This window comes from Aegilops tauschii, chromosome 2 (assembly GCF_002575655.3).
Source record: "Aegilops tauschii subsp. strangulata cultivar AL8/78 chromosome 2, Aet v6.0, whole genome shotgun sequence".
In the NCBI taxonomy this organism is placed as follows: domain Eukaryota; kingdom Viridiplantae; phylum Streptophyta; class Magnoliopsida; order Poales; family Poaceae; genus Aegilops; species Aegilops tauschii.
Window position 1 is genome coordinate 587,928,421 of NC_053036.3, and position 24,862 is coordinate 587,953,282.

The following is a 24,862-nucleotide window of genomic DNA, read 5'->3' on the forward strand; positions in this document are numbered from 1 at the left end:
TCACCAAGGAAGTCTCCTGGCAAAGTCATTACCTGGCAAAGTCATTATCTGTATGCATCTTTATAGTGGTCCTCGGCTTGTATGTAGTACGAATTTTTGTTGGTGGTCTAGGAATCAAGTCATCAAGTGCTACAACAGAGCACTTCGGGTTCGTTGGGCTTGGTACGAGTGGAGCAAAAAAAAACCAGATACATTGGAAAGACACTGCCATCCGTTGCGATTCCTCGGGCCGACAACTATTCTCTCCTTGCAACTTTCCCCTATGCCTGGCGGCTAGGGTTTCTCTCCTCTTAGGCGATCACGATCGCCTCTGAGTCTTGCCCGCATACTTTCCGCCCGATCGCCCCCGAGATACATCCGCCCTCGCCAACCTTGTCCCTGTTGTGCCCGCAACGAGACAGAACCGGTGATGGCGACTCTTTCCGACGCCCACTCCGCCACGGGTGGCGGCGGCGCCGCCGCGGCTGCACGTTCGGATCTGGGTGACTTCCTCGAACAACTGGATCTGAACGATGATGACTTTGCTGATGTGGAGATCGATGAGGATGATCCTGCGATTCAAGAAAGCGTCCGCTGGCTTGCCCTAGCCAGGGTCCATACAAGCAGGAACTTCAGCCCATCTGCCTTCTACAAGGATATGAGGGCGGCATGGAACCGCTCGCAGAACGTGAGATTTCGGCCGGTTGGCCCTAATCGTTTTGTCGTCCAAGCTTCTTGGGGGATTGGGAACGCATCATGATGCAAGGACCTTGGCTGTTCCGCAATATGGCTGTGCTCTTGTGCCCGTATGACAGCTTCAGTAAGGCTGAGGACGTGGAGTTCTTTCATATTCCATTTTGGCTGCAGATTCACAAGCTACCAGACCCATATTGCAAGCAAAATATTGTGGAGAAGATGTTGAAAGATGCAGGAGAGATTATGGAGATGCGTCTGAATGGGAACACCCGAGGTGGTTATGTTAGGGTTAGGGTGAAACATGATATCCGACAGCCCCTCACAAAGTACGTCAGTTTTGTTCGGGCTAAGGAGCGCCAGGTATACCTGGTTCGACATGAAAAACTTGCTAGGTTTTGTAAGTTTTGTGGCCTTATTGGCCATGAGCACAAAGAATGTGGCCTAGGTATCCATGATGAGAAGGCTCTCAAGTTTGGGGACTGGATCTATGCATATGCCCCCAATAAGCCATGGCCAGAAGGACGACCCACTAAGGCGACATGCAACGAGTCTAATCAGGCTGAAACCCGGAAGGATGGCAGATCTGATCCGGAACACGCACCATATGATCCTGAGGTCATGGATATGGCTTCGAGCCCGGTCAAGAAATCTGGAGAGAGATTAGAAGTTGATAATGTACCCAGGAGGAGACTGAACATGGATGAGGCCCAGATTATCCCGCGGGATGCCTCTGGGGCCCCGAAGGCGTTGTTGGCTATAACTGATGGCAATGGCAATGATCTGAAAGGTGGTGCCTCACCCACAAATAGTAGTTCAAGCAGCAAGAGGTTGAAAGTAACCATGGACAGCGACAACAACGAGATATTGGCGGCCTCCCGCGAGGAGGACCGCCGGACGCAATGAATATTTTGTCTTGGAACTGCCGGGGGGGAACCGCCGGACAGTTCGTGAGGTTTTGGCCCTCTCAAAAGCCAATAACCCCAAGCTAGTCTTTCTCTGTGAGACTAGACAAGATGCAACTAAAGTGGAGAAGTTGAAGTGGAGGTTGGGCCTAAAGGGCTTTCACGGTGTTAGTACTGATGGACGAAGCGGCGGTCTTGCACTATTCTGGGAGGAGACGCTTACAGTGACAGTGTTCGATTCGTGTAAAAGGTTCATTGATGTTCGAGTTCTTGATGGTGGTTCCGGTATTTCATGGAGAGGAACCTTTGTTTATGGCGAGCCGCATCTGGAAAATCGTCAGCGTATGTGAGATCATCTCTGTCGGCTGCGGGCAATCTCGCAAGAACATTGGGTGGTTTGTGGCGACTTCAACGAAGCTCTCTGGCAGCACGAGCATCTCTCAAGGACGACTCGGTCGGAGACACAAATGGAAGTGTTCAGGGACTGTTTGGTGACTTGCGAGCTGCAGGACCTAGGGTTTTCCGGCCTCCCCTACACATATAATAACGGTCAGGATGGGAATCGCAATGTTCAGGTGCGCCTGGACAGGGCGTGTGCGGATGAGGCGCTGCGGGATCTCTTCCCCGCGGCTAGGGTGGTGCACTTAGCTACCTCCTGCTCGGATCACAGCCCACTGTTGGTCAACCTAGAAGGGGTGCAGGAGCAGAGGCGCAGGCCACCTGCGTCACGTTATGAGATCATGTGGGAGCAGGACGTCAAGCTCCCCACGATCATCTCTGAGGCCTGGGCGAAGCACCGCCCAGATGGCAACTTGGGATCAGTGGCCCTCTCACTGAAAGAAGTTATGAACGATTTGAGGCAATGGAGAAAAGCTACCTTTGGGAATGTTTTGAAAGAGATAGAAAGTTTGTGTGGTCAGCTAGCAGAACTCTAGCTGTCAGGTGCGGACCGCACACAAATCTGTGCAAAGATGAATCAACTGGATGAGTTGTTGTATAGAGAAGAGATGCTTTGGCTTCAACGATCTCGTATTACATGGTTGAAAGAGGGGGAACGCAATACTAAATATTTACACCGCCGGGCAGTTTGGCGGGCTCGGCGAAACTTTATCCAGAGACTTATGAAGGCTGATGGTTCATGGTGCGTGGCTCCATCAGAGATGGAATGGATGGCCAATTCATACTTCAAGGAGGTTTTTACTAAAGATCTGACCTTGGATAAGAACGAAGTGCTGGACAGTATCGCCCCTAAGGTCTCCGCGGAGATGAATGAGGCCTTGTGTCAACAATACACGGAGGAGGAGATATCCAACGCGCTGTTTCAGATCGGTCCGTTGAAAGCACCGGGTTGTGATGGTTTTCCGGCCAGGTTTTATCAACGGAATTGGGCCGTTCTCAAGGATGAGATAGTGGCAGTTGTGCAGGAGTTTTTTACCACTGGTGTCATGCCGGATGGGGTTAATGACACGTCCATTGTGCTAATTCCCAAAGTGCCACATCCGAGAGAGCTGAAGGATTTCCGGCCCATTAGTTTGTGTAATGTGGTGTATAAGATCGTGTCAAAGTGCATGGTAAATAGGCTTCGGCCTCTATTAACTGAGCTTATTTCTGAAAATCAGAGTGCCTTCATCCCCGGGAGGCTCATCTCTGATAACTCCATCATTGCGTTTGAGTGCATCCATCACATCCAAACCGCCAAGGCAAATTCACCATCATTGTGTGCTTATAAAGTGGATTTGTCAAAGCCTTATGACCGTGTTGATTGGAGCTTCCTGGAGAGGGCGCTTTCTAAGTGGGGATTCTCTTATCAATGGATCTCCCGCATTATGGCATGCGTTACATCAGTGAAGTACTCAGTGAAATTCAATGGGAAATTGTTGGAGCCCTTCTCCCCTTCAAGAGGGCTCCGCCAAGGTGATCCGTTATCCCCCTTCCTCTTCCTCTTTGTGGCTGATGCTCTTTCTATTCTGTTGAATAAGTCAATGAGAAAAGAAGGACTACAAGGGCTCAAGATATGCAGAAGTGCTCCGGTTATATCACATCTTTTGTTTGCGGACGACTCCCTTTTGTTTTTTCACGCATCAGAACAGCAAGCTCGTTTGGTTAAAGGTGTGTTGAACACGTATACGGCGGCGACTGGACAATTAATCAACCCGTTGAAGTGCTCCATCCTTTTCTTAGATAATTGCTTGCCAAGTGTGGTGCAAGAGGTCAAATCTGTTCTGGAGATTACACAAGAAGTTTTTGAACCAAAGTACTTGGGTCTTCCGGTCCCGGAAGGTAGAATACACAAAGGAAATTTTGAAACCATCCAGGATCGATTGCGCAAGAAACTCATTGATTGGAGTGAGCAATATGTTTCGTCTGGCAATAAGGAGATTTTGATCAAGGCTGTGGCACAAGCCCTGCCTACTTATGTCATGAGTGTCTTTAAGCTTCCTGCTTCGGTTTGTGACAAGTTGACTCGTATGATCCCTCAATATTGGTGGGGAGTTGAAAACGGGAAGAAGAAGATGGCCTGGATGAGTTGGGACAGATTGAGGCTACCTAAATCTCTGGGTGGCATGGGGTTTAAGGATATGAGGGCTTTTAACCAAGCTTTGTTGGCCAAACAAGCTTGGCGCTTGATTGACACGCCGGACAGCCTCTGTGCACGACTAATGAAGGCCAGATACTACCCCTCGGGACAGCTGTTGGATACGTCCTTCTCAGGCAACGGTTCCTCAGTTTGGAAGGGTATTTTACATGGTCTTGACCTGCTAAAGAGAGGTGTTATTTGGAGGGTTGGCAATGGAGCAGATATTCGTACGTGGAGAGACCCTTGGATCCCTCGCCCGTCGACGTTTCGCCCTATTGCACCCAAGGGTAACTGTCGTCTAAACCGGGTGGCGGATTTTATCAATGACAACGGTGCTTGGCGTGAGGATCGCCTACGGGAATTCTTTTGGCCTATGGACGTGGATTACATACTGAAAATCAGAACATCTCCCCGCAATCGCGATGACTTCGTCTCTTGGTTCCCGAAGAAGTGTGGCGCTTTCATGGTAAGGAGCGCCTACAAGTTGGCCACATGCGATCATAACGTCGCTTTTGCTAATGGATCATCTAGCTCAAATCCGGAGGGTAACCGCTCAGTGTGGAACCGTATTTGGTCGGCAAATGTGCCTCAGAAGATGAAAATCAATGCCTGGTGAGTGGCAACCGGTACATTGGCAACTCAACAGTGCAAAAATCATAGGCACTTGGCTACACGTTCTCTCTGCCCTCTCTGTGGGGTAGAGGAGGAGACTACTTTTCATGCTCTGATTGCATGCACACAGGCGAGGACCTTGTGGATTAATATGCGTAGGAGATGGCCGCTACCTAATGATGATGTTCTCATTGATAATGGGAAGGAATGGCTCATGTTCCTTCTCAGCTCCTGTTCTGAGGCGGTTGCAGACATGGTGGTTTTGCTGATTTGGAAGATATGGCAGATCCGTAATGATATATACCATGGCAAGGAAGCCCCTCCTGTGTTGGCCTCGGTAGAGTTCTTGGATAGCTACTATAAATCCATTAACCTAGCGGGCAGGTTCACAGTGGAGGAGATTGTTAAAGGCAAAATGCCCTCGGTATCCCTGGTGTCGCCGCGCCAAAAAGCTTCAGCGGCTGTCACGCCGTGGCCGGCACCACCGCAAGGCTCCGTGGCCCTGTCCGTCGATGGTTCATTCCATCCGGAGGACGGCACTGCGGCGGTTGGGATGGTCCTAAGGGACCACAAAGGGGTGATTCTATTTGCAGCATACAGATATGTCTTTCACTACAATGATTCTCTGGAGGCGGAACTACATGCGATGATGCAAGGTATGGCGCTGGCTATTGAACATTCCGATGCTCCGGTGATACTACAATCGGACTCTTCTGAAGCGTTGTCATGCCTATCTACGGATGCTCTCTAGCGTTCAACTTATGGCCACTTAGTGTTGGAGATCAAGTACTTAGCTGGTAGTAGGGAGTTTGTTCCTCAAAAACTTAGTCGTTCTCAAAATAGAGTTGCCGATCGTCTGGCAAACTATAGCCGTCCGGAGCGAGCCACTGCTGTCTGGCTACGCTCAGTTCCTCCTTATATTGAGGATGTGTGGCCTCTCGACTGTAACTCTGTGAATTTGCAATAAAACTCCCTTTACCCTCGAAAAAAAAATATTCTCTCCTTGCACTCAAATATTCATTGGTATGGAGCTCGCGCAAAGTTCTGGGTCGACAGATGGCTGCATGGCAACGTGCTCGCGCTGCTTGCGCCGGGGTTATTTTTGCTCGCTCGCCGAAGCAACTTGACAGTCAAAGAGGACCTGGATAGGATTCACTGGATGAATGGGCTGCAGGGGATTAGTTGTGAAGAAAGAAAGGAAAGCACCTTTGCCCGTTACCTGCCAAAAAAAAGGGAAATGTTTATAGCCGGCAGTCCGGCCGAGTCTTCGGCCGGACGCGCGCTGTGCGTTCGATCGTGTAGGATCCTGCGACCGCGCACGCCCTCGTGTAAGTTGACTTATCGCCTGGGCCCGCCACCAACCGTTCCTTTTTTTCTTTTTTTTCTTTCTCTGGTGATCGCTATCATCTCTTTCCTCTGGTTCTCTTCTTCCTCTCGTTCTTTCTTCTCTCTCCTGTGTAGGAGCCGGCGAGGCGCATGTCAGCGTCCATTTTTTGCTGGAGTCAGCTTCTGGCGGATCTGGAACCTCGGGGAAGCGGCTGTGCTCCCGTGCTGCAATGGCAGCGGCCGCGGAGCTGCAAAGGGTGGTGCCCTATGCTACAATCGTTGACGCAAAAAGCTACATCCAATAAAAAAAAAGCTTCAACCAAACATTGGCAAATAGGAAGCTGCAACTGTTGGAAGAAAAGCTTCAACGACAGATGAAAAAAGCTTCAACCAGAGATTCATGAAATCTACAGCCGACCCTACTGAAGTTTTGCTAGGTTAGAGTTTTGTTTTGCTGGAACGAGCGCTAAATTTTGCTGGAACTGCAGTTGCAGACGGCAATGCTCGTGCTACAATCATGAATGCAAAAAGCTACATCTAGTAGATCAAAAAGCTTCAAACCAGACTCGGAACACATGAAGAGCTGCAACCGTTTTAACAAAAGCTTCATCCCGCAGATGAAAAAGCTTCAACCAGAGATTGAAAATCTTCAGCCAGCCACTACAAAAGTTTCAATCGCCTTTTAGGTACACATGAAAAGTTGCAACCGTTTACAAAAACGCTTCATCCCGCAGATGAAAAAGCTTCTACCAAAGACCGAGAAAGCTTCAACCAAAATGTTGGGACCTGCGACGATGTCATTTTTGCTGGAACCAGCGGCGTCATTTGCTACAACCAGCGACTCAATTTGTTGCGACCCTTCACGGTGAGCTCGTCGGCAGGGTGCCGCGACCGGCGACGACACCACCGGAGCCAAGGCCTCACACCGGAGCTGCGACTGTCACCATGGGGAGCTACAACCACGAGCGCACGCGCGTAGTCAGCGAGAAACGCAGAAGACGACGCCAGCGAGGTGCAACGTCCGGTGGCGAGGGACGGTGACTGGCGACCGGGGAGGGGGGGGGGGGGGGGGGGAGGAGGGCGGCGACGAGGATGGCTACGGAAGGGGAGAGGAGGTGCGCACCGAGCGGGAGATGCGATTCAGCGAGCGGAAGAAGAAGCAGCGAGCCAACCGTTTTTTTTCCGCCAGATCCAACGGCTCTTATCCCGCGCATCGGGTGGCTGGGGCTAGTCCGGCCGAACAGTTCGGCCGGACTGCCGGCGCCTATCACTGCCCAAAAAAGAAAGACTGACAGACAAATCCATGTCTACATATAGTACAGTAAGTAACTGCGTGTACTCAAGAATAACCACATGAACAAAGACAACTCCTATATGCAACTTAGACTACGTTTTACACTGCGCTGGATTCTCATAATCACGATTGCCCAACCAATCCCCCCCCCCCCCCCCCCCCCCCCCCCCCCCCAATTTTAGTGTTTGCTTCACCCGCCTTTTTATTTTTTTGAGGGACCACTTTTGAACCTAATTTTACAAACACAAACCGAGCCTTTAGTAAATCGCCTGCAAGCGAGGCTGCAGCAACAACTAATGGCACCCAATAGAAATTTACGTCAAATCAATAGTAGTGGGGCTCAAAAGATCCGTCTCAAGCCCAAGTGACGAATTCGAAGGTTGCACAACTCCTCCGCTATCCAGCACCGGCCTTCTCGGCCGATCGATTTGCGATGCCGTGCTAGTCAGCATAGCGACAACTGTGGACATGGTTGGCCTTTCGCATGGCGTCTCCTGGACGCAGAGGAGCCCAATTTGGATGCATCGTTTTAACTCAGACAATAGCTCAGGCTCGGATTTGGCGAGTGGCACCACTGCGGTGTCAAGAAGCTCCGCAGTCCTGTTCTGCTTCCACAGTTCCCATGCCTGCCAAAAAGATTTTGCCAAGTTATGTCTTGCTTCATCTCATGAAGAGAAATATTAAAATAAGACTGAGTGCCGGAACACCAACATCAATATATATTGTACATGGATGCTCATGCCTTAGTTTGCGAATAAATATGAATTCCTTAAGTATCTGAGCTTACATGAGAAAGGAGCCTCTGCAAGCCACCATTCCTTTCCCCGCTGAGCGTCTCGAGGAGTACAACTCTGAAGCTATAGACATCACACTTCAGCGTCATATCCCCTCTCCGTGCATACTCTGGAGCTGCGTATCCCCTTTTTAAACAACTCAACAATGTTAGGTATATATCTGGTGGTGAAGATGCATATATATTTGACTACTTACGGTGAAACTACAATTGTTTGATCAGGCCCCGCCTGGTCGACGACAAACAACTTAGCGGTGCCAAAGTCGGCAATTTTAGGCTTCCACTCATCATCTAGGAGAATGTTCCCAGGCTTGAGGTCCCGGTGGATTACACTCTCACCCGATCCTCCATGTAGGTACGCAACACCATGCGCGATGCCATGCAGTAACTCCAACCTTCTTGCCCAGTTCAGTAAAGCACGTAGTTTAGGTATACCTGTGAGTGCCAAATATGTGTTATTAGATACCTACACCTACTATGATAATATTCATAAATAATGCATTTGAAAAGGTAGAAGTTCATTTTACTCCCCTAATTGCACACACTTAACTCTCTAGTTGTTTCTAGCTCACTTAAACCCTGACTGTCCATCCTAGAGCACATCACCCTTTAAATATTTTTGAAATGAATTTTTTTGTAAAAAGATTTTCAAAAGTCCGGAGAAAATCATATATGTTAGTTGAACATGAAGTACATAAGAGTAACTATTTGAAGAAAAAATGCTACGGCAACTTCTGACCTAACGGACCTACTTAATAATTATTTTTTTTGCATAGATAGCTGTATTTTGTAACCAAATGACACGTATATACTGACCCCATGACCGAAAAAATATCTTGGATGTGATAGCTTATGGTGTTAGGTGCGCTCAAATATAATTTGAGAGGGTAAGTGAGTCAAGCTAACAAGTCAGGGGGACAATTCGGGGATAAGGGAAGAGTGGACTTAGGAGGTGCATGCATGTAGACAGAAGATTAATAAAACTTGAGAGATGGTACACACACCAGAATTAGACGGTCTAGTTTTCATGATAAGTTTGAGAAAATTCTCAAGTTCTTGTAGCAGTGTGTACCGAATATGTAGACGTTCAGGCTCTTGTTCTGCATATGTTCATAGATGAGTATTCTCTCCTTGCCTTCGTTACAGTAAGCAAGGAGACGAACAAGATTGCCATGCCGGAGCCCGGCCATCACTTCCACTTCTCTCCCGAAATCCTTCTTGCCTTTCGTGGTTAGTGCTGACTGTTTAAGCCTCTTGACAGCGATCATTCTTCCTTCAGGCAGTAGCCCCTGTTGATTTTGAAATTTTAGATGATAAGAATTGAGCTGTAGAGTTTGCAATGGATGCTTCCATATATGAAAAATCATGTGAAGGATATAGTCATGCCATGCATGAGTTTCTCGAACAGTACAAGATAGACCCACACACATCACAAACCCCACATCACACTTATACACGAGGTTTTGCTCATATCTCTTTAGTAGAAAAAAGAACTTACCTTGTAAATGATACTAAATCCTCCCTGGCCTATAATGTTACTTTCAGAGAAGTTTCCAGTGACATCCTTTATAATGCTTAGATTAACTGAAGGAACGGCCATAGCAGGATTCTGAGGGATAGCACCTGCAACAAGAACATATTGATTATTATGCTCGAAATTGTGTTACAACATGTATAAGTCTGGCAAGGCATCAGTGGTATGAGATCTAAGAAAATCAAGTCACGATTAATAGTGAGTTGTTGGATCTCCATTGAACAATCACTGACAAAAGAAAACAAATTACATGGGATAAAAAAAAGGATTTTTACGAGACTAATCTAGCAGTGGCTAAGTTCACTAGACCAAGACTTGGAGAACTTCAGGCCCTGCCAGAAGTTTCATGGCAGCCTATGCAACTGTTCTAAGAGAAATTGTTCCATAGTCTGAACGGCAAGAACATGTTAGAGATGCGCATGCGCTAGTTAAGTTTGTGACCTCCCTCTCTGAGGGCGGGCATATTTGGTTTGCCACATATCTCTAGCCCGGTTTGTATCCCTAATAACATTATATCTCTGTTCCCTAAAAAAAGCTCTTAACGAGGTTATGGACTTGAGTGTTAAAATTCTAGAAATGGGGATATTTTTCCCTCGCCAAAATAACCAAAAAAATCAAAGAAATCATGAATATACTTTAAATCTAGTCTAGAAAATTCAAAGCGTTTTATATGTCACCCACTGTAATTTTTGATTTTTTTTCGAAATATGAAATCATGTTTAAGTTTAAACCAGTGCAATTATCTTGCATTTTTTCCTTTTCTCCATGTGAAATAACAGTAACAGTGAGCCATCCCATCAGAGTAGAAATTACCTATGATTCTGCGTTTCCGTCTCCACCAAATCAGAGAGACGACCAGAAGAACAATGACACCAGAAGCTACAGGTGCGACAATAAGTAGAGTAGGAAACTCTTTCTGGTCATCTGTTATGGCAGCAAAACGGTGAACTGTGAGTTCAAACATGCATGAACTAAAAATTAAAACTCTTTCTTCCCCAACATGCATGTGTAAATCGAGTCAATATTTTGGTCAAGGTGTATGACTGTGACTTGATTTACATGCATATGTAAATCGAGTCAACAAACAGAGTAGGAAACTCTCTCTGGTCATCTGTTATGGCAGCAACCAGTTCAAACATGAACTAAAAATATAGAAACTCTTTTTGGGTCCAGTAGGTGTAAATCAAGTCAATTTGCCTCTCAAAAAATTGAGTCAATTTGTGTCAAGACAAAGAAGAAAGGTGCATGGCAACGGTAGGTGGTTGGATAATCTGTACATACCGAATTCTGATTTTGACAACCTCAGGTAGAGATCTTGCCCCCTGTCGACGAGACGTAGATCGACGATGGCATCCGCCCACATGACGCAGCCGTTGCCGTCGCCGCTTCCCCGGATATCGGCCGCGGCGTAGGCCAGGCACGAGCAGTCGGCGAAGCACCTCGCCCTGCACTCCTCTAGGGTGACGTTCATGTCCACCGACGCGTTCTGCGTGTCAGGAAGCTTCACGCGCCGCACCACCGCGAAGCCGTCCGTCGTCGCCCCGCCGGCACAGTCCAGGTCCGCGTCTCGTCGGCACCCGCCCGCCGCGGTCTCGTTCACCTCCTGAGCCGACTGCGACGGGGTCCCGGCGGCGGGGCGGCTGAACCCCACGACGCAGCCGCAGAACCCCGACGACGCCGCCTCGGGGTCGCAGAGGCCGAACGGCCCGCACCGCGCGTAGGTGTCGCACTGGTCCCTCGGCCCCTTGAACAAGGGCGTCCACGCCCGGGTGCCCGCGTCCCACATCAGCCGCTCCACGTCGCCGGTGTAGTTCACCACGACGCGGGTCAGCGGCGCGCCGGGCTTGGCGGTGTACCCGTAGGTTACCTCCCACGGGCTCGTCGTCGCCCGCAGCGTGTACTTGTCCGCGTACGCCGTCACCTCCGGGACGCCGTTGAAGTAGAGCCCGTTCCACGGGCCCGTACGGTACCTCTTGACGTCTCCTTGCCACAGGACGATGTCCGGTAGCCCCTTGGTCTCCAGCGTGCGGCGGTAGTCCCCCGGAGACGGGTCGTCGGCGGAGCGCCACGCCGTGAGCTGCCACTCGGCTCCGGTCCAGAGGTCCTTGCCCAGCTTCATGTCGGGCAGCAAGGTGTCCGACGGGTGGTCGAACGACTGCCACAGGGCGGCGTTGCTGCTGCCATTGTGCACGACCAGGTTGCCGGAGTCGAGAAGCTGGACCACCGCGGCGGAGGCGGCCATGAAGTTCGGTGACCACGCCGTCCGGCGAGAGCCATCAAGCAGGACGAGGCTGCTCAGGTCGTCGAACACCAGCATGCCGGACTTGTCGGGCAGAGGCTGGTCGCGGTTGGCGACCCAGCAGACGGTGTCGTTGGACACGGAGAACCATATGCCGAGGTACCTCTTGGTGGACGCCCCGGGAGAGAAGAACCCCAGGGTGAAGGAGCCGTCCGGCGAGACGAGCGTGTCGCCGTCGGTGAGGTTCTGGCCCTTCTCGAACCTGTCACGGACACCGGAGGCGGCGGGGGTTTGGACCGAAAGGAGGAAGAGAGTGATCAAGAGCAGCTGCAGTAGGAGGTGTACCAGAAGTTGGCTGGTTGCCCTCATTGCTTTGCACTGGCCTTGCACAGTAGAGCTCATGCATGGGCCATGGAATATATACAGTCGAATTGAGAGGATGGTCATGCACTGAAGTTGGTACTCGGCTTGGACCGAGAACATAACATTTTTCATCGAAAATATAACATGTTAGTTACTTTGGCCAATTTAGTTGGTAAGTAAGAACATCTTCAATTGGCGGTCCATATGTAAAAATAATCAACATTTGGACTTCTGAACCAAAAAACAGCTCTCCAACAAATGGTTCATATGCAAAAAAAATTACATCTCCGTTTTCCGGAGATGTAAAATAGAACCCCTCGCGATGCAAATTTAAATCTCCGAAGCCAGGAGATGTAAAAACCGCGGCGGCGCTCCAACGCCCAACCGTCCTTGAGTTCAACCCCCCCTCCCCTCTTCCCCTCGCCCGCCGCCGCCCCGCCGCAGCTCCCCGATGCCGCCCCACCGCCGATTCCACCCCACCTGGGCCGCCGCCTGCCGTCGTCGCACAGCGCCGCCCGACCCCGTCCGCCTCAGCCCCGCCTCGCCCCGTCCGCCTCCGCTCCGGCCTCTGCACGCCCGCACCGCACGCCGCCGCCCTGCCCCGTTCGCCTCCGCCGCACGCCGCCGCCCGCTCCCCGCTAGGCCATCGCCCCGACCTCTCTCCACCCGCCGCCTCCCCGACTCTCTCCGGGCACCACAGCCACCCAATGGCGCCGAAGAAGCCCTCCGGGAACTTCGGAGTGGAGTTCTCCGACGCCGGGCGGCGTTGGTGGCTTGGCACGTATCCTACTGCCGACGAGGCCGCGCGTGCCTACGACGTGGCTGTGTGGCGTGCCGTACGGCCGAAGACGGATCTCAACTTTCCGGAGATCGAGACCCGGGCGGTGGCGGAGTGGCTCGTACCGCAGGGCATCCGGATGGAGGAGATGGCGGCGAAGAAGAAGAAGAGACCGGCGGTTGTCGTCACTCCCGGCGAGAGCGAGAGGCGGCGATGGCTCGGTTTGCGCAGAAGCATCCCGAGTACGTCCAGACCGAGCAGGAGTTCTACTTGAAGCATGATGCCGAGGAGAAGAAGAAGGAGAAGGTGAAGAAGGAGGACGAGGCCGGCCCCTCGACGGCGATCCCCATCGAGTTATCGTCGGAGGACGAGGAGTTTTGGGGGCTCTCGGATGACTCCGAAGAGTCGTACTGGATGCCCTCGGACGACGAGTAGTTCTGCTAGTTTAAATTTATGTCATCTATGTTTGAACTATGTTTGATTTTGATGTATGAACTATGTTGAGATGAAGTAGTAGTTGGTCATTTTCAGAATTTTACATCTTCGTTTTGGACCATCTGTTGGAGTTGCTCTTTTACATCTCCGTTTTGAACCATCGGTTGGAGTTAAACCTTTTTCGGAGATGTAAAAAGCATTTTTTGGTGATGTAATTTTTTACATCATCGGTTTGAAGCACCAAAATATACATCTTTTATTGGAAATGTTCTAATAATACGTACTACTACCTCTGTAAAATATAAGACGTTTGTAAAGAGAGTACTTGATAGAGATGGAAGCAAGCTTTGTTTACTATGGAGCTGGTCAAGAGGCAGTAGCACTGCAATTGAGTGTTTGACAAAAAAACTACCAGTTTAGGGGTTCGCGTCCCACAGAACTACCACTTTTTTAAAAGTGGCCGAAAACTACCAAAAATACGTAAAAACGTGACTAAAAACTACCAGGTTGACTGAATGGTTGTTTTGACCGTTTTAACCGCGATTCTGACTTGAGTGGCCCACGTGCCAGGCTGGCGGCCCGCCTAACGGCTAACGGCGCGCGCGCGGGGCCGTTAGAGCCGCTCGTCGGTCGCACCTGGTCGGGACCAGGTCATAACCTGGCCGACCGGGCCGCTCGTCCCCACCAGCTCTCTCACTCTCCCCGAGCTCACTCCACTCCTCTCTGCTCTCCTCTGCTTCTGTTTCTTCTTCTCGCGCTCCGGCGACGCCGCGACCATGCCGTCGTGGCCGAACAGCAACGAGACGTCGGACGACGATGACGAGTACATGAGCGAGTTCAGCAGCATGCAGATGGAGTACTTTGTAAGTCAGCTCAGTCTATCCTCTCCCTCTCCTGTCTGTTCTGTTCTAGGGTTAGGGTTAGGGTTTGAAGATATTTGAGATTTTTCTATTTAAGTTGATATATGTGAGTTGTTCTTGATATAGATATGCTTTTGCATTTGCAGCAAACTCCTGACACTGTGATAGACCCTAGTTTCTGTGGGCTTGTGACTGAATCTGACAGTAGGTGCATCCTGCACAGGCAGAGGGCGGGCAAGTTTGTGGCATTTGAAGGCACTGACACTGGCAGGAGATTCATAGGATGTGCTACTGAGGTAATGGACCAAGTTGGTGTGGATTTGATTAGCTTGAATTTCTGCTATGTAGTGGAAACAGACTGTTTAGTTGCTGTTTTTCTGAATTTTCCTTAAGTCTGAAAACATTGGTATGTCTGAATACTGTACTTGTAGTAAAGAGCACTGGAAACATATGAAACATATTGATATATTGTATTTTTAGTATAGAACTAACTAGCTAGTGTAGCTTATATCATTATTGTTTATGATTTGTTATTCTGAATTTGCTTGTTCACTGTAAATTTAAATTGATTTTCAGGATGGTGTGAACTGTGGTGTTCTGGAGTGGGTAGATGCCCCCTGGCCTGTAATTCTGCAAAGGTGCTTAAGCAAGCTCTGGGATATGTATCATGAGCAGAACCTTGGTAGAGCCCAGGATAATGAGGCTCATGGGATAGAGGTTGCAAAACTGCAGAAGGAGCTTGATTCTCTAGCCAATCAGTATAGCCAGCTGGTGGATGATGTGTCCAAGTTGTTTGATTTTCAGGATGGAATCAAATCTCATGACATGGATTGCACAAGCCAGGCAATCAATGAACTGAAGGAGAAGAAGAAGCAACTTGAGGAGCAGGCAAAGATTGAGCTTCAAATGGAGAAGCTTAAGCTCAAGAAAGAACAAAGGTGCATCCTTCAGAGTCAAGCTGATATAATCCAAAACACAAGGAAGGCCATGAAGGAGCTAGAGGTGGAGAAAGATCTCCTTAGAAGAGAAGAAGAAGCTGGAGAATGTCATTGCTGAGCTCCTTAAGGTTGGTCATGGGTGCAAGGAAAAGCTGGACAAGATAAAGGAAGTTGTGATGGAGGAGTGAAGTGGCAGCTCTAGATGGTAAGTATATATGAGGCCATATATAATTGGCCTAGGAATACTCAGTCTGATGCAAGTATGCCCTGATCTACCTATGAACTACCTTTGAACTACCTAAGAACTGTAATGGGTTCAGATCATTTTGGTTGGTGTGGGGGTGGTGTTTGCCCTGATCTGTACTGCCCAAATATTATCCTGCTGCTGAGAACTGGTGCTAAGTTAAGTTAAGAACTAAATTATCTAAGTCTGATGTAGTTTATTTGTGTGTCTTGTATCATAAGTTCTTGCTGAGATCTGTTTACTTCATAAATTGCTTCATCACAGGTTCAGACAAATTCAGAGAAGTTTGGAAGACATCTACTCTCCCATAGATAGCATTTAGTCTTACATAGATAGGACATGGACACTGAAATTGTTCAAAGACACTTACACTGACAGAACTGAATCTCACTGAGATTGCAAACACCCTGATAACTGATAGAACTAAACTGAAAGGGCATGTAGCCCCTAAGTGTGGTTTTGGTAATTGAATGACAATCTCTATGGAGTAATGTTTTCAGTGAGATATATTTGAAGGTTTTGTCCATAAATGGTGCCTCAAGGATATTGGATGGAATCAAGGATGAAGTCCATATATATGAAGATAATGCCTCAAGGATATTGGATCGAATCAAGGATGAAGTCCATATAGATGAAGTTATATTTGCTCTAAGCTTTGGTATTAAATGACAATTCCTATGGGGCATCAAGTGCATTGGATCTTATATGAAGATATGTTCCAATAGTGATGCTTGAAGTTCTTTGGGTTGTTATGTGAAGATTGCCATCAAAGCATCCGAAGAAGTCCTCATGGTATCCCTCTCTGGATACCCCATGCACACGGGCTTATACCGTGCGCACGGGGTCGAGTGTCAACTCCCTGGATACCCCGTGCTCATGGGGCCTAGGTGTTGGCTCTCGAGATCCCATATCCAGTGATGTTTCAAGTTGGTCTTCGGGTACTTCTATTGAAGCCATCAAGATTGGTTTCAATGCCTAATCTAATTATGTTCATGATGGAGTTCATTGGAGGATCTCAAAGATTGATATATTTGGGCTTCTGAGGATCAAGTCTTGAGAGAGTAATCAAAGAGAAGAATTCAAGTTATGGTTTCAAGACAAGATCATGGTGAGCTCATGTGTTGGGTTTAGGTTGATCAAGCCTTGAAGCAAACAACTAGAGTGAAGAATTCATTGTGCCTCTCAAGATATTATGATGGAGGGCTTTTAAGGATCAAGGGCTTGAGAGAATAATCAAAGAGAAGAATTCAAGTTATGGTCTCAAGACAAGATCATGGGGAGCTCATGTGTTGGGTTTCGGTTGATCAAGTCTTGAAGCAAGCAACTAGAGTGACGAATTCATTATTCCTCTCAAGAGATTGTGATGGAGTTTTTAGAAGGGCAAGTGGTGACCAAGATGATATTCATAGTGGAACTTGATATGGTCATGGAAGAGTCTTTGGTGATATAGTCTTGAAGCAATGAAGGGAAATGAAGAGTTCATTGTGGCTTTCAAGAAACCAAGATGGAGCTTGGAGTAAAGATGTTGGTTGACCAAGATGAAGCTCGAAGAGTATATCTAAGTGGTCAACTCACAAAGCACAAACAATGTACCACGTGAGATCAAGTGATCTAGTGGTATGGTAAGTAATTGTGAATTGTGCTTTGTTACCTAACCCATGCTATATGTTTGTTATGTCTATGTGGGTTAGGTGTTTCTCATAGGCTTGCATCAAAAGGAAAGATCTCGTGTAGCCTATGTGTGGATGACATCAAGTGGTGATGGTCATGGGATTCGAGGAGTCCAAGTGCAAGATGTGATGACATCAGGTGGTGATGGTCATCGAGTTCGGGGAGTCCAGGTGCAAGATGAGAAGCCGGAGGTTATATGCTTTGAAGCTTGCGGTCCACATCATGATAATGTGCATGTGAAGATGGGCTTGAGATAAGGCTTCCCTCATTGCATCATGAGGAAGCAATTCGAGTATCTTCACCAAGTGGTCGTGGACAAGAAAGGGATTCCAACTTGAGGCAAGCATTAAAGTCATCATCAAGCTCAAGTTGAATGTGCAAGGCACAGGTATACCTTAGCTAGGTTTTCCTAGTTTTGCCGGTCTCATAGCGCTTGGTGGGAGACCAGATTATAGGTTTGATAGCCGTACTATCAAGAGGGACTCTCGGACAAGTAGCTTGATCACGTCGCATGTAGAGAGCTCAAACCTTTGCATTTCTTGAATCATTCTTTCTTGTTGATCTTGGGTGGTTCTCTATGTGAGGACCTTGGGCTTTTCCATAGCTTCAAAACGATCCCAAGATCATCGAATTTGGAGTCCGTATGCCAAAGTTATCGATGTTTTAGTGGGCTGCTGCTAGCTGTCCTGGGGACCCCGTGTGCACGGGGTCTTTTGACCCCCGTGCGCATGGGGTGTCCAGAATTCTGGGTACTCCGTGCACACGGGCTCGTACCGTGCACACGGGGTCTCAACCCCCGTGCGCACGGGGTGCCCAGGAAATGCCCGTTGGAGCCCCAACGGCTAGTTTCGGAGTTTGGCTATTTAAGGGCCCTTTCCTCCAACCGGTTGGGGGTTGGTTCACACACATTCTAAACACCATTTTGAGCCTCTCTCCACCTCTTCCAAACCCCTATCTCCCCTCTATGTGAAGGGGGATTTGTGGATGGATTAGTGAGCCATTTGTTGATCATATCCAAGGCATCCCCTCTCTTCAATCTCCTACCTTCAAGAGTGCATCTTATGAGATTGAGAGAGTGAGTTGAGCATTTGTTTCTTGACCTTGCATTGCATTGGTTGCATTTGTTTGAGCTCCCTGCATCGATTTGTTCGAGTCTGAGCCCGTGAGTTTATTACTCTTGGAGGCCTCCGCCTCCTAGACGGTTTGGTGATACATTGAGAAGATTGTGAAAGAGGCCTATGTGGCCAAGGTTCCCCCGGAAGCTTCCTCTTGTGGTGTGCTCCGGGGAAGGGTGTTGAAGTGGCCTAGGTGGTCAAGTTCCTCCGGAAGCTTCCTTGTTTGTGGTGTGCTCAGGAGAAGTTTGTAAAGGTGTGGTGGTCGCCTTCAAGACCAACCCCGAGTGAATCGAGGCTCATCCGTTGGGGGTGACTCAAAAAGGAGAATACGGTGAGTCACTTGGTGACGCCCCGGAGCTTTGGCTTCGGCACCGCTCTAACGGAGATTATCACTCTCACGAGTGTGAACTTCGGGATAAATCCGCGTCTCCGACTCACTTGTGGTTATCTCTTACCCACACCCTTTACTTACCGCAATTCATACTTGCTCATATTGATATATCTTGTGCTAGTTGAATTGCTTAGTTGTTCCTACATTTCCATATCTTGTGATATAGTTTGTGCTTGCTAGTTTCCTTAAGTGCCTATCTTGTTTAGCATAGGTTGTTGGTGCACTTAGTTGAGCCTAGCATATTTAGGATTTGTGCTTGAAAGGTATCCGTTTAGTTTAATTCTGCATTAGGATAAAGCCAAATCCGTAACAGTTTTTAAAACGCCTATTCACCCCCCCCTCTAGTCATCATCTAGATCCTTTCAATTGGTATCAGAGCTTTGGTCTCTCCTTGCTAGGCTTCACCGCCTAGAGAGTAAAGATGTCAACTAGTGGTATAGTGCACGATGACACTTTCTGGTTTAGTGGCACAAACTATCACTTGTGGAAAATTCGCATGCTTTGTCATTTTTGGGCCATGGGTCCAAATTTTGTGCGAATTGTTCTTGTAGGGGCTTCTCCATGGAAGGATGAACTTTTTCCATCTATTAAGGAAAATGATGATATGATTTGTGGGTATGGTGCAAAGAATGCCTTAATCCGGTCTATATCCCTCGAAGTGTTTGAGTCAATTATGACGTGTGCGTCGGCTCATGAGATGTGGACAAAACTTGAAGAAATATATGGTGGGTCCAATCTTGATGAGGTCAATCATATTTCGGAGGTGTCTCTTGAGGAGTTCTCCACATCTTCATATCATGAAGAACTCCATATTGCTTCTTCCTCCGTGTGCTTGGACATTTCAACTTCTTCCACCTCACCATCATATGACATGTCCCAAGGTAATGACATGGTGAGTGGAAATATAATTTGTGATGATGATGTTGTGCTCAACATTGATGATCTTTCATGCATAAATGCTAATTTTGTAGCTTCTTTGGACTTGAACACATCTAGCAAAAATGACATACATTCTTGTGTTGATAGTCCTTACATATCATATAGAGATTCCTTGAATACTTGTTGTGATGATATGCTTGATTCTCCTTGTTGCCATGATATCTATGCTTCTATTTCCTCTAGTTGTTGTTTGACTAACCATGTAGAGGAAATAAGAGAAAATGGTGCACACATCACTAATGGAGAATTTGCTAGAAGAGCAAAGAAGGAAATCACTATGTTGGAGAGGAAATGCTATGAGTGTCAAGAGGATGGACATGGATATCCTACTCTTGATGATGAAGAATCTCCCTCTCCAAAAGAATCATCATCAACCTCCGATGTTTACATGTGCCTCATGGCAAGAGGTACTACCGAGGTATCATCTACTCTTAGTAATGATAATGATGAGAGTGATGATGAATGTGATAGGGATATGAGTCAAGAAATATATGAAATTGGTAATTCTCTTCGTGGAGTAAATAAGAACACTTATGAGATATTTAAAGATCTTATTACTCATTTTGGAAAGTGTAATGATTTACTTCACGAAGAGCAAGAACAAAATGATAAACTTGATTGTAACCTTCTTAATGCTCTAGAAACTCTTAGAGACTTAGAATCGTCCAAAGAAGAGATTGAAGTTGCTCATGATAAACTTAAAGAGGATTTTGAGCACCTTGACCTTGGCTACAAGAATGTCAAAGGAGAGCTCGCCAAACTCTCTAAGTCTTATGAGGAACTTCAAGCTACTCATGTGAAGTCTCTAGTTTCTTCTAGTTCCTCTCATATTGTCAATGATGCTTGTGCTACTAACTCTACTTCTTGTGAAGCATCTATCTTGAAGGAGAATGTTGAGCTACGGGCTCAACTTGTTTTGCTAACTAGCAATTATGGGAAATTAGAAGAAAGTCATGAAAAGCTCTCGGGCTCTCATGATGACCTTCTAATCTCCCATGAAAGGCTAAAGTTAGCTCATGAGGCTATTGTGACTAAGGTAACATCTTGTGAGCCTCATGTGGACATTAGCACTATTTCTACTCAAAATGCTTTATTGACATGTGCTAGTCCTAGTGATTCATCTAGACATACTATTCCCAATTCTTGTGATGAATTGCTCTCCTTGCCTTGTTGCTCTAACAATGAAGTTTCTACTTCCTCTAGTACTTTTGTTGATACTAACCCTATAGAGGAAAACAAAGAGCTCAAGGCCCAAGTCACTAATTTGAAGAAAGACTTGGAAATGTGTCATGAAGGAAATTCCACTCTCAACACTATCTTGAGTGTTCAAAAATCGCCTCATGACAAGGGTGGACTTGGTTTCATCTCCAACAACAAGAAGTCCAAGAAAAAGAAGAAGGGACAAGACCAAGTCAAGAATGATTCCAACATTACATGCTTCAAGTGCAAGAATGTTGGACACCATGTGAGATATTGTCCATTGAAGAAGAAGGCTTCAAATGTGAAGCAACAAGGGAAGCGGCCTCAAGTTCAATCTCAAGGTCAACCTCAACTTGAAGAAAGGCCACTACCAATGATGAACCAAGATAATGCTCCCCAAGTTGAGAAAATAAAGAAGAGAAGGGGGAGCACATGTTGCTATAATTGTCGTGAGAAGGGACACATATCCTCATCTTGTCCCAACGGTAACATCCCTAAGCCTCCTCTAGTCAATGATCATTATTCGCTTAGGAAGGATGTTGTTGGCAATTTGTTTGCCAAGTTTGTTGGCGCCCAAAGTGGCTTGGAAATGGAAAAGGCCATTTGGGTTGCCAAGCCTATTGTGACTAACTTCTTAGGACCCAACTTGGTTGGGTACCATCAAGCTCAAACTTGATCAATAGGTGTGTGGAGGACATTGGAGATTTGGCTAGTTCATAAAGAAAAGGATATCCACCATTTATTTGTTCGAGCCAAGTCATGTGGATTATCTTCATATTATCTATCCAATGTTCCTCTTTGCGGTAACTTGTATTTATATTGCTTACATTGAAAGTTGCTCGCCACTTGCATGCTTAGGTTTTGTATCTAGCATGTGCATCTATATGTTGTGTTTCTTAGTATGCTTGATTTGTGTTATCTAGCATGTGTAGGTTGCATTGCACATTATATAGTGGTGTTTGCTGTTTTAAGCCTGTATTGTATCATGATTGGCTCTTGCAAGATATTAGTGGATCATCACATTATGGGGGAGTGTTTTGTTGTGTGCACATCACAAACCCAAAATGTGAATATGAGAAATGCCACATAGTATTTATATTCAATCTTATCTAGTCACTATGTGGTATGTCAAGCTCATTTGAAATTCAAATTCTCAGAGTATCCACTAATTATCTCTTGTTGGTTGTTATTTACCTTTGTTGCGTGCTTCGTCGTGGTGTACTGTGAGGTTCTTCAGTAAGTTTCTGGACGCCCCGTGTGCACGGGGTCTCTGACCCCCGTGCGCACGGGGTACCACGAAACTTACTGGACACCCCGTGCGCACGGGGTCCTGGACCCCCGTGCGCACGGGTGGGTGAAAATCACTGGACACCCCGTGCACACGGGGTCCTAGACCCCCGTGCGCACGGGGTGGTGTTTTTTCTTTGGACACACCGTGCGCATGGGGCTGACCTAGCCCGTGCGCACGGGGTCCTATGGGCAGAAATGTCCACCCGGCCAAGTACGCTTTATTTATCTTTCTTTGCTTTGGAGTTGTTGATGATCCTATGCATCTTCGTAATCTACCCCCGAGTGTTAATTCCAAATACCATTTGTATACTCTTACAATTGGTATTCCCTCATGTGGTAGAACCTTATGATCATCTTCTTCTCGGCTTGTGCTTCAACTTGCCTTATCTCACTGCTTGTGCTATCTATTATCTACTTGAGTAAGATAAGCCTTTGAGCATGTGTGTATTGTATATCCTATATGCTCTTTGGTTTTTGATTAGTTCATATGTTGTACTTTGTGTGCGGTCCTGTGTGGATTCGTCACTTTGATATAATTTGGACAACTTGAATACTTTGTGATATTATCGGAGTATTCTTAGGTTAAGTGTTCTTTTGTCCAAATCGTATCTCTCTGGATCTTGGTAGGCATGAGCATGCATATTTATTTATATTCTTCTTCATGCCTTGCTTGCTACTTGATCCTCTATGTAGGGTAAACTCCATAAAATCATTAATGGTTAAAAGTGTGCATGAACTTCAAGTTCATATCCTTTTGCACATATTTAATGTGGAGTTTGCCCTATATATTGTGGTTGTCCTAACTACTTCGGACCCAATATGTTTGGGGACCAAATTGTACCTTAATGTGTTTTAGGTACTGTGGAGAAGCATTGGATGCTTGGCTTATTCACAAGGAAGGTGGAGACACCATGGAAAATTATTAGAGCCAAGCTTGGTTGATTCTTTGACTTGAGGGAGAATATAAATGAAAACCCGATTCGGTTGTAAGTGTTTCATTCTCATCAATTCAACCCGGTTAACATAATTTGGGTCTTTTTGTTGGATATGCATCAAACTCCCACACTTACTGTATTCTCAATAAATCCACGGGATGTATTGAGGAAATGGTGAATGTGGAGTGTGATGAGAATAACAGCTTCCATGCGGAGCAATTTGTTTCAAGTGTTGTAGGTGATGAGGCTCCTTCCCAAGCTACAAGTACAATGGGGATTGGTCGTATTCTTCCACAAGAAACACCCCTTGTCCATGTAGAAGAAGAAGGAGTAAGAGCCCCTCTTGTGGATCCACCACAAGGGAAGTCATCACCCCCAACACAAGAGCAAGATGCTATGGGAGATCATTTACCTATCCAAGAACAAGATCAAGTCCCTCATGTTCATGGGCTAGATCAAGGGCCCCTTGAACCAATGCTCTCTCGGTAACAAGTACTTACTTCATGCGTTTGTTTAAATTAGAGTCAACATTGTGTATGTTGCATCATGGCATGTTTAGTACTTGTTGAGTTTGTGTTTCTTGCAACAGCTTAAACCTCCTTATTGCATCTATGAGTCTTTTGAGAAGAAGCATATCATGGGGATCTATAAAACCATGCTCATGGTTCACTTATCCCAAATATGCCAATTAAGCAATTTATTGCATACCAATTCCTCAAAGTGCTCTTATGTGCAATATTGATAAAATTGCAAGAAACAATCTTTTTGGTTGTGGTATTTGCTCTCATGCTTAGTAATTCATTTTTATGCAAATGAGATCAGTTTGCGCCATGTGCCTTGTGCCATGTGCCATGTGACAAAGCCCTACGCTAAGATCAAGTTTGTATAAATAATGGATTCATTCTTGGATATCATGTTCTTATCTTTTGTATCTTTTTGTGTGTGCAAGTTTCTTTGTGGATGCTCATCTTGATGATTATTGGCCACGTAAGAAACTTATACACATGAGAAAGTGCATATCCCTCTTTGATATCCTTTCGTTTCCTTGCCGGTCCTTGGAATTGTCTCTTTTTATTCTTTGGTGGATCCGGTAAGAGGTTGAGTAGTGAGTGCTTGTATGTATTGCATATATCATTGCACTCATGAGTTGTTGGATATATTTTGGACCCTTGCTTAGTCAAGTGATGATCCTATTTTGTGCACATTGTATCCAAGTACAAAACTAAATAATGCACAAATCATGGGGAGCTTCTCTATGTTCTTTAGAACACTCCTATGCTCATATCATAATATCTTTTTGGTGCATTTTATGGATCCTCAATATAGTGTGAATTTCTTCATTTGTTCATAACTGGATATGTGCATTTGATTCCACTCACAATATGAGAAATGCACAAATTAAGGAGGAACTCATACTATATTGGTCTTCTAGATTTTTTTCTCCATTTTGCCACTTGTTGCCAACGGGGGAGAAGTTTAGAGGGTTTAGGTAAAGTATGTTGGTTCATGCATATCTACATTTTTTGTGGTTGTTGCATGGATGTGTATATGGAGGAAACTCCACCAAGTTCTTCCATGCATATATTGTGGGGGAGTTTGCTCTATATAGTGTGGTTCTACTAGCATCAAATTCTTGTGTAGTATTTCGATGCTAGTACAACCGGTTTTGATAACATCAACTATCTTTGTGATATTTGAGGCTATCAAAACCACCTCAAGTATTCAATTTATTCTCGGATAGATTGCATAC

At 46.6% G+C, this 24,862-nt stretch overlaps 2 protein-coding genes across 2 annotated transcripts; one reads left to right on the top strand and one right to left on the bottom strand.

Annotated features, from left to right (window-relative positions):
• The first annotated feature begins 2,044 nt into the window (after positions 1-2,044).
• On the top strand, positions 2,045-2,512 carry LOC141041304 (uncharacterized). The gene has a single exon (XM_073507441.1). The coding sequence runs from the start codon at positions 2,045-2,047 to the stop codon at positions 2,510-2,512; it is 468 nt and encodes a 155-aa protein (XP_073363542.1).
• Positions 2,513-7,412: 4,900 nt separating this feature from the next.
• LOC109744914 (G-type lectin S-receptor-like serine/threonine-protein kinase At4g27290) lies at positions 7,413-12,396 on the bottom strand. The gene is made up of 7 exons (XM_020304051.4): positions 10,996-12,396; positions 10,528-10,638; positions 9,679-9,803; positions 9,253-9,469; positions 8,378-8,615; positions 8,175-8,307; positions 7,413-8,013 (listed from the first exon to the last, which is right to left on the bottom strand). The coding sequence occupies exons 1-7, from the start codon at positions 12,353-12,355 to the stop codon at positions 7,702-7,704; spliced, it is 2,496 nt and encodes an 831-aa protein (XP_020159640.2). The 5' UTR covers positions 12,356-12,396; the 3' UTR covers positions 7,413-7,701.
• Between the last annotated feature and the right edge of the window lie 12,466 nt (positions 12,397-24,862).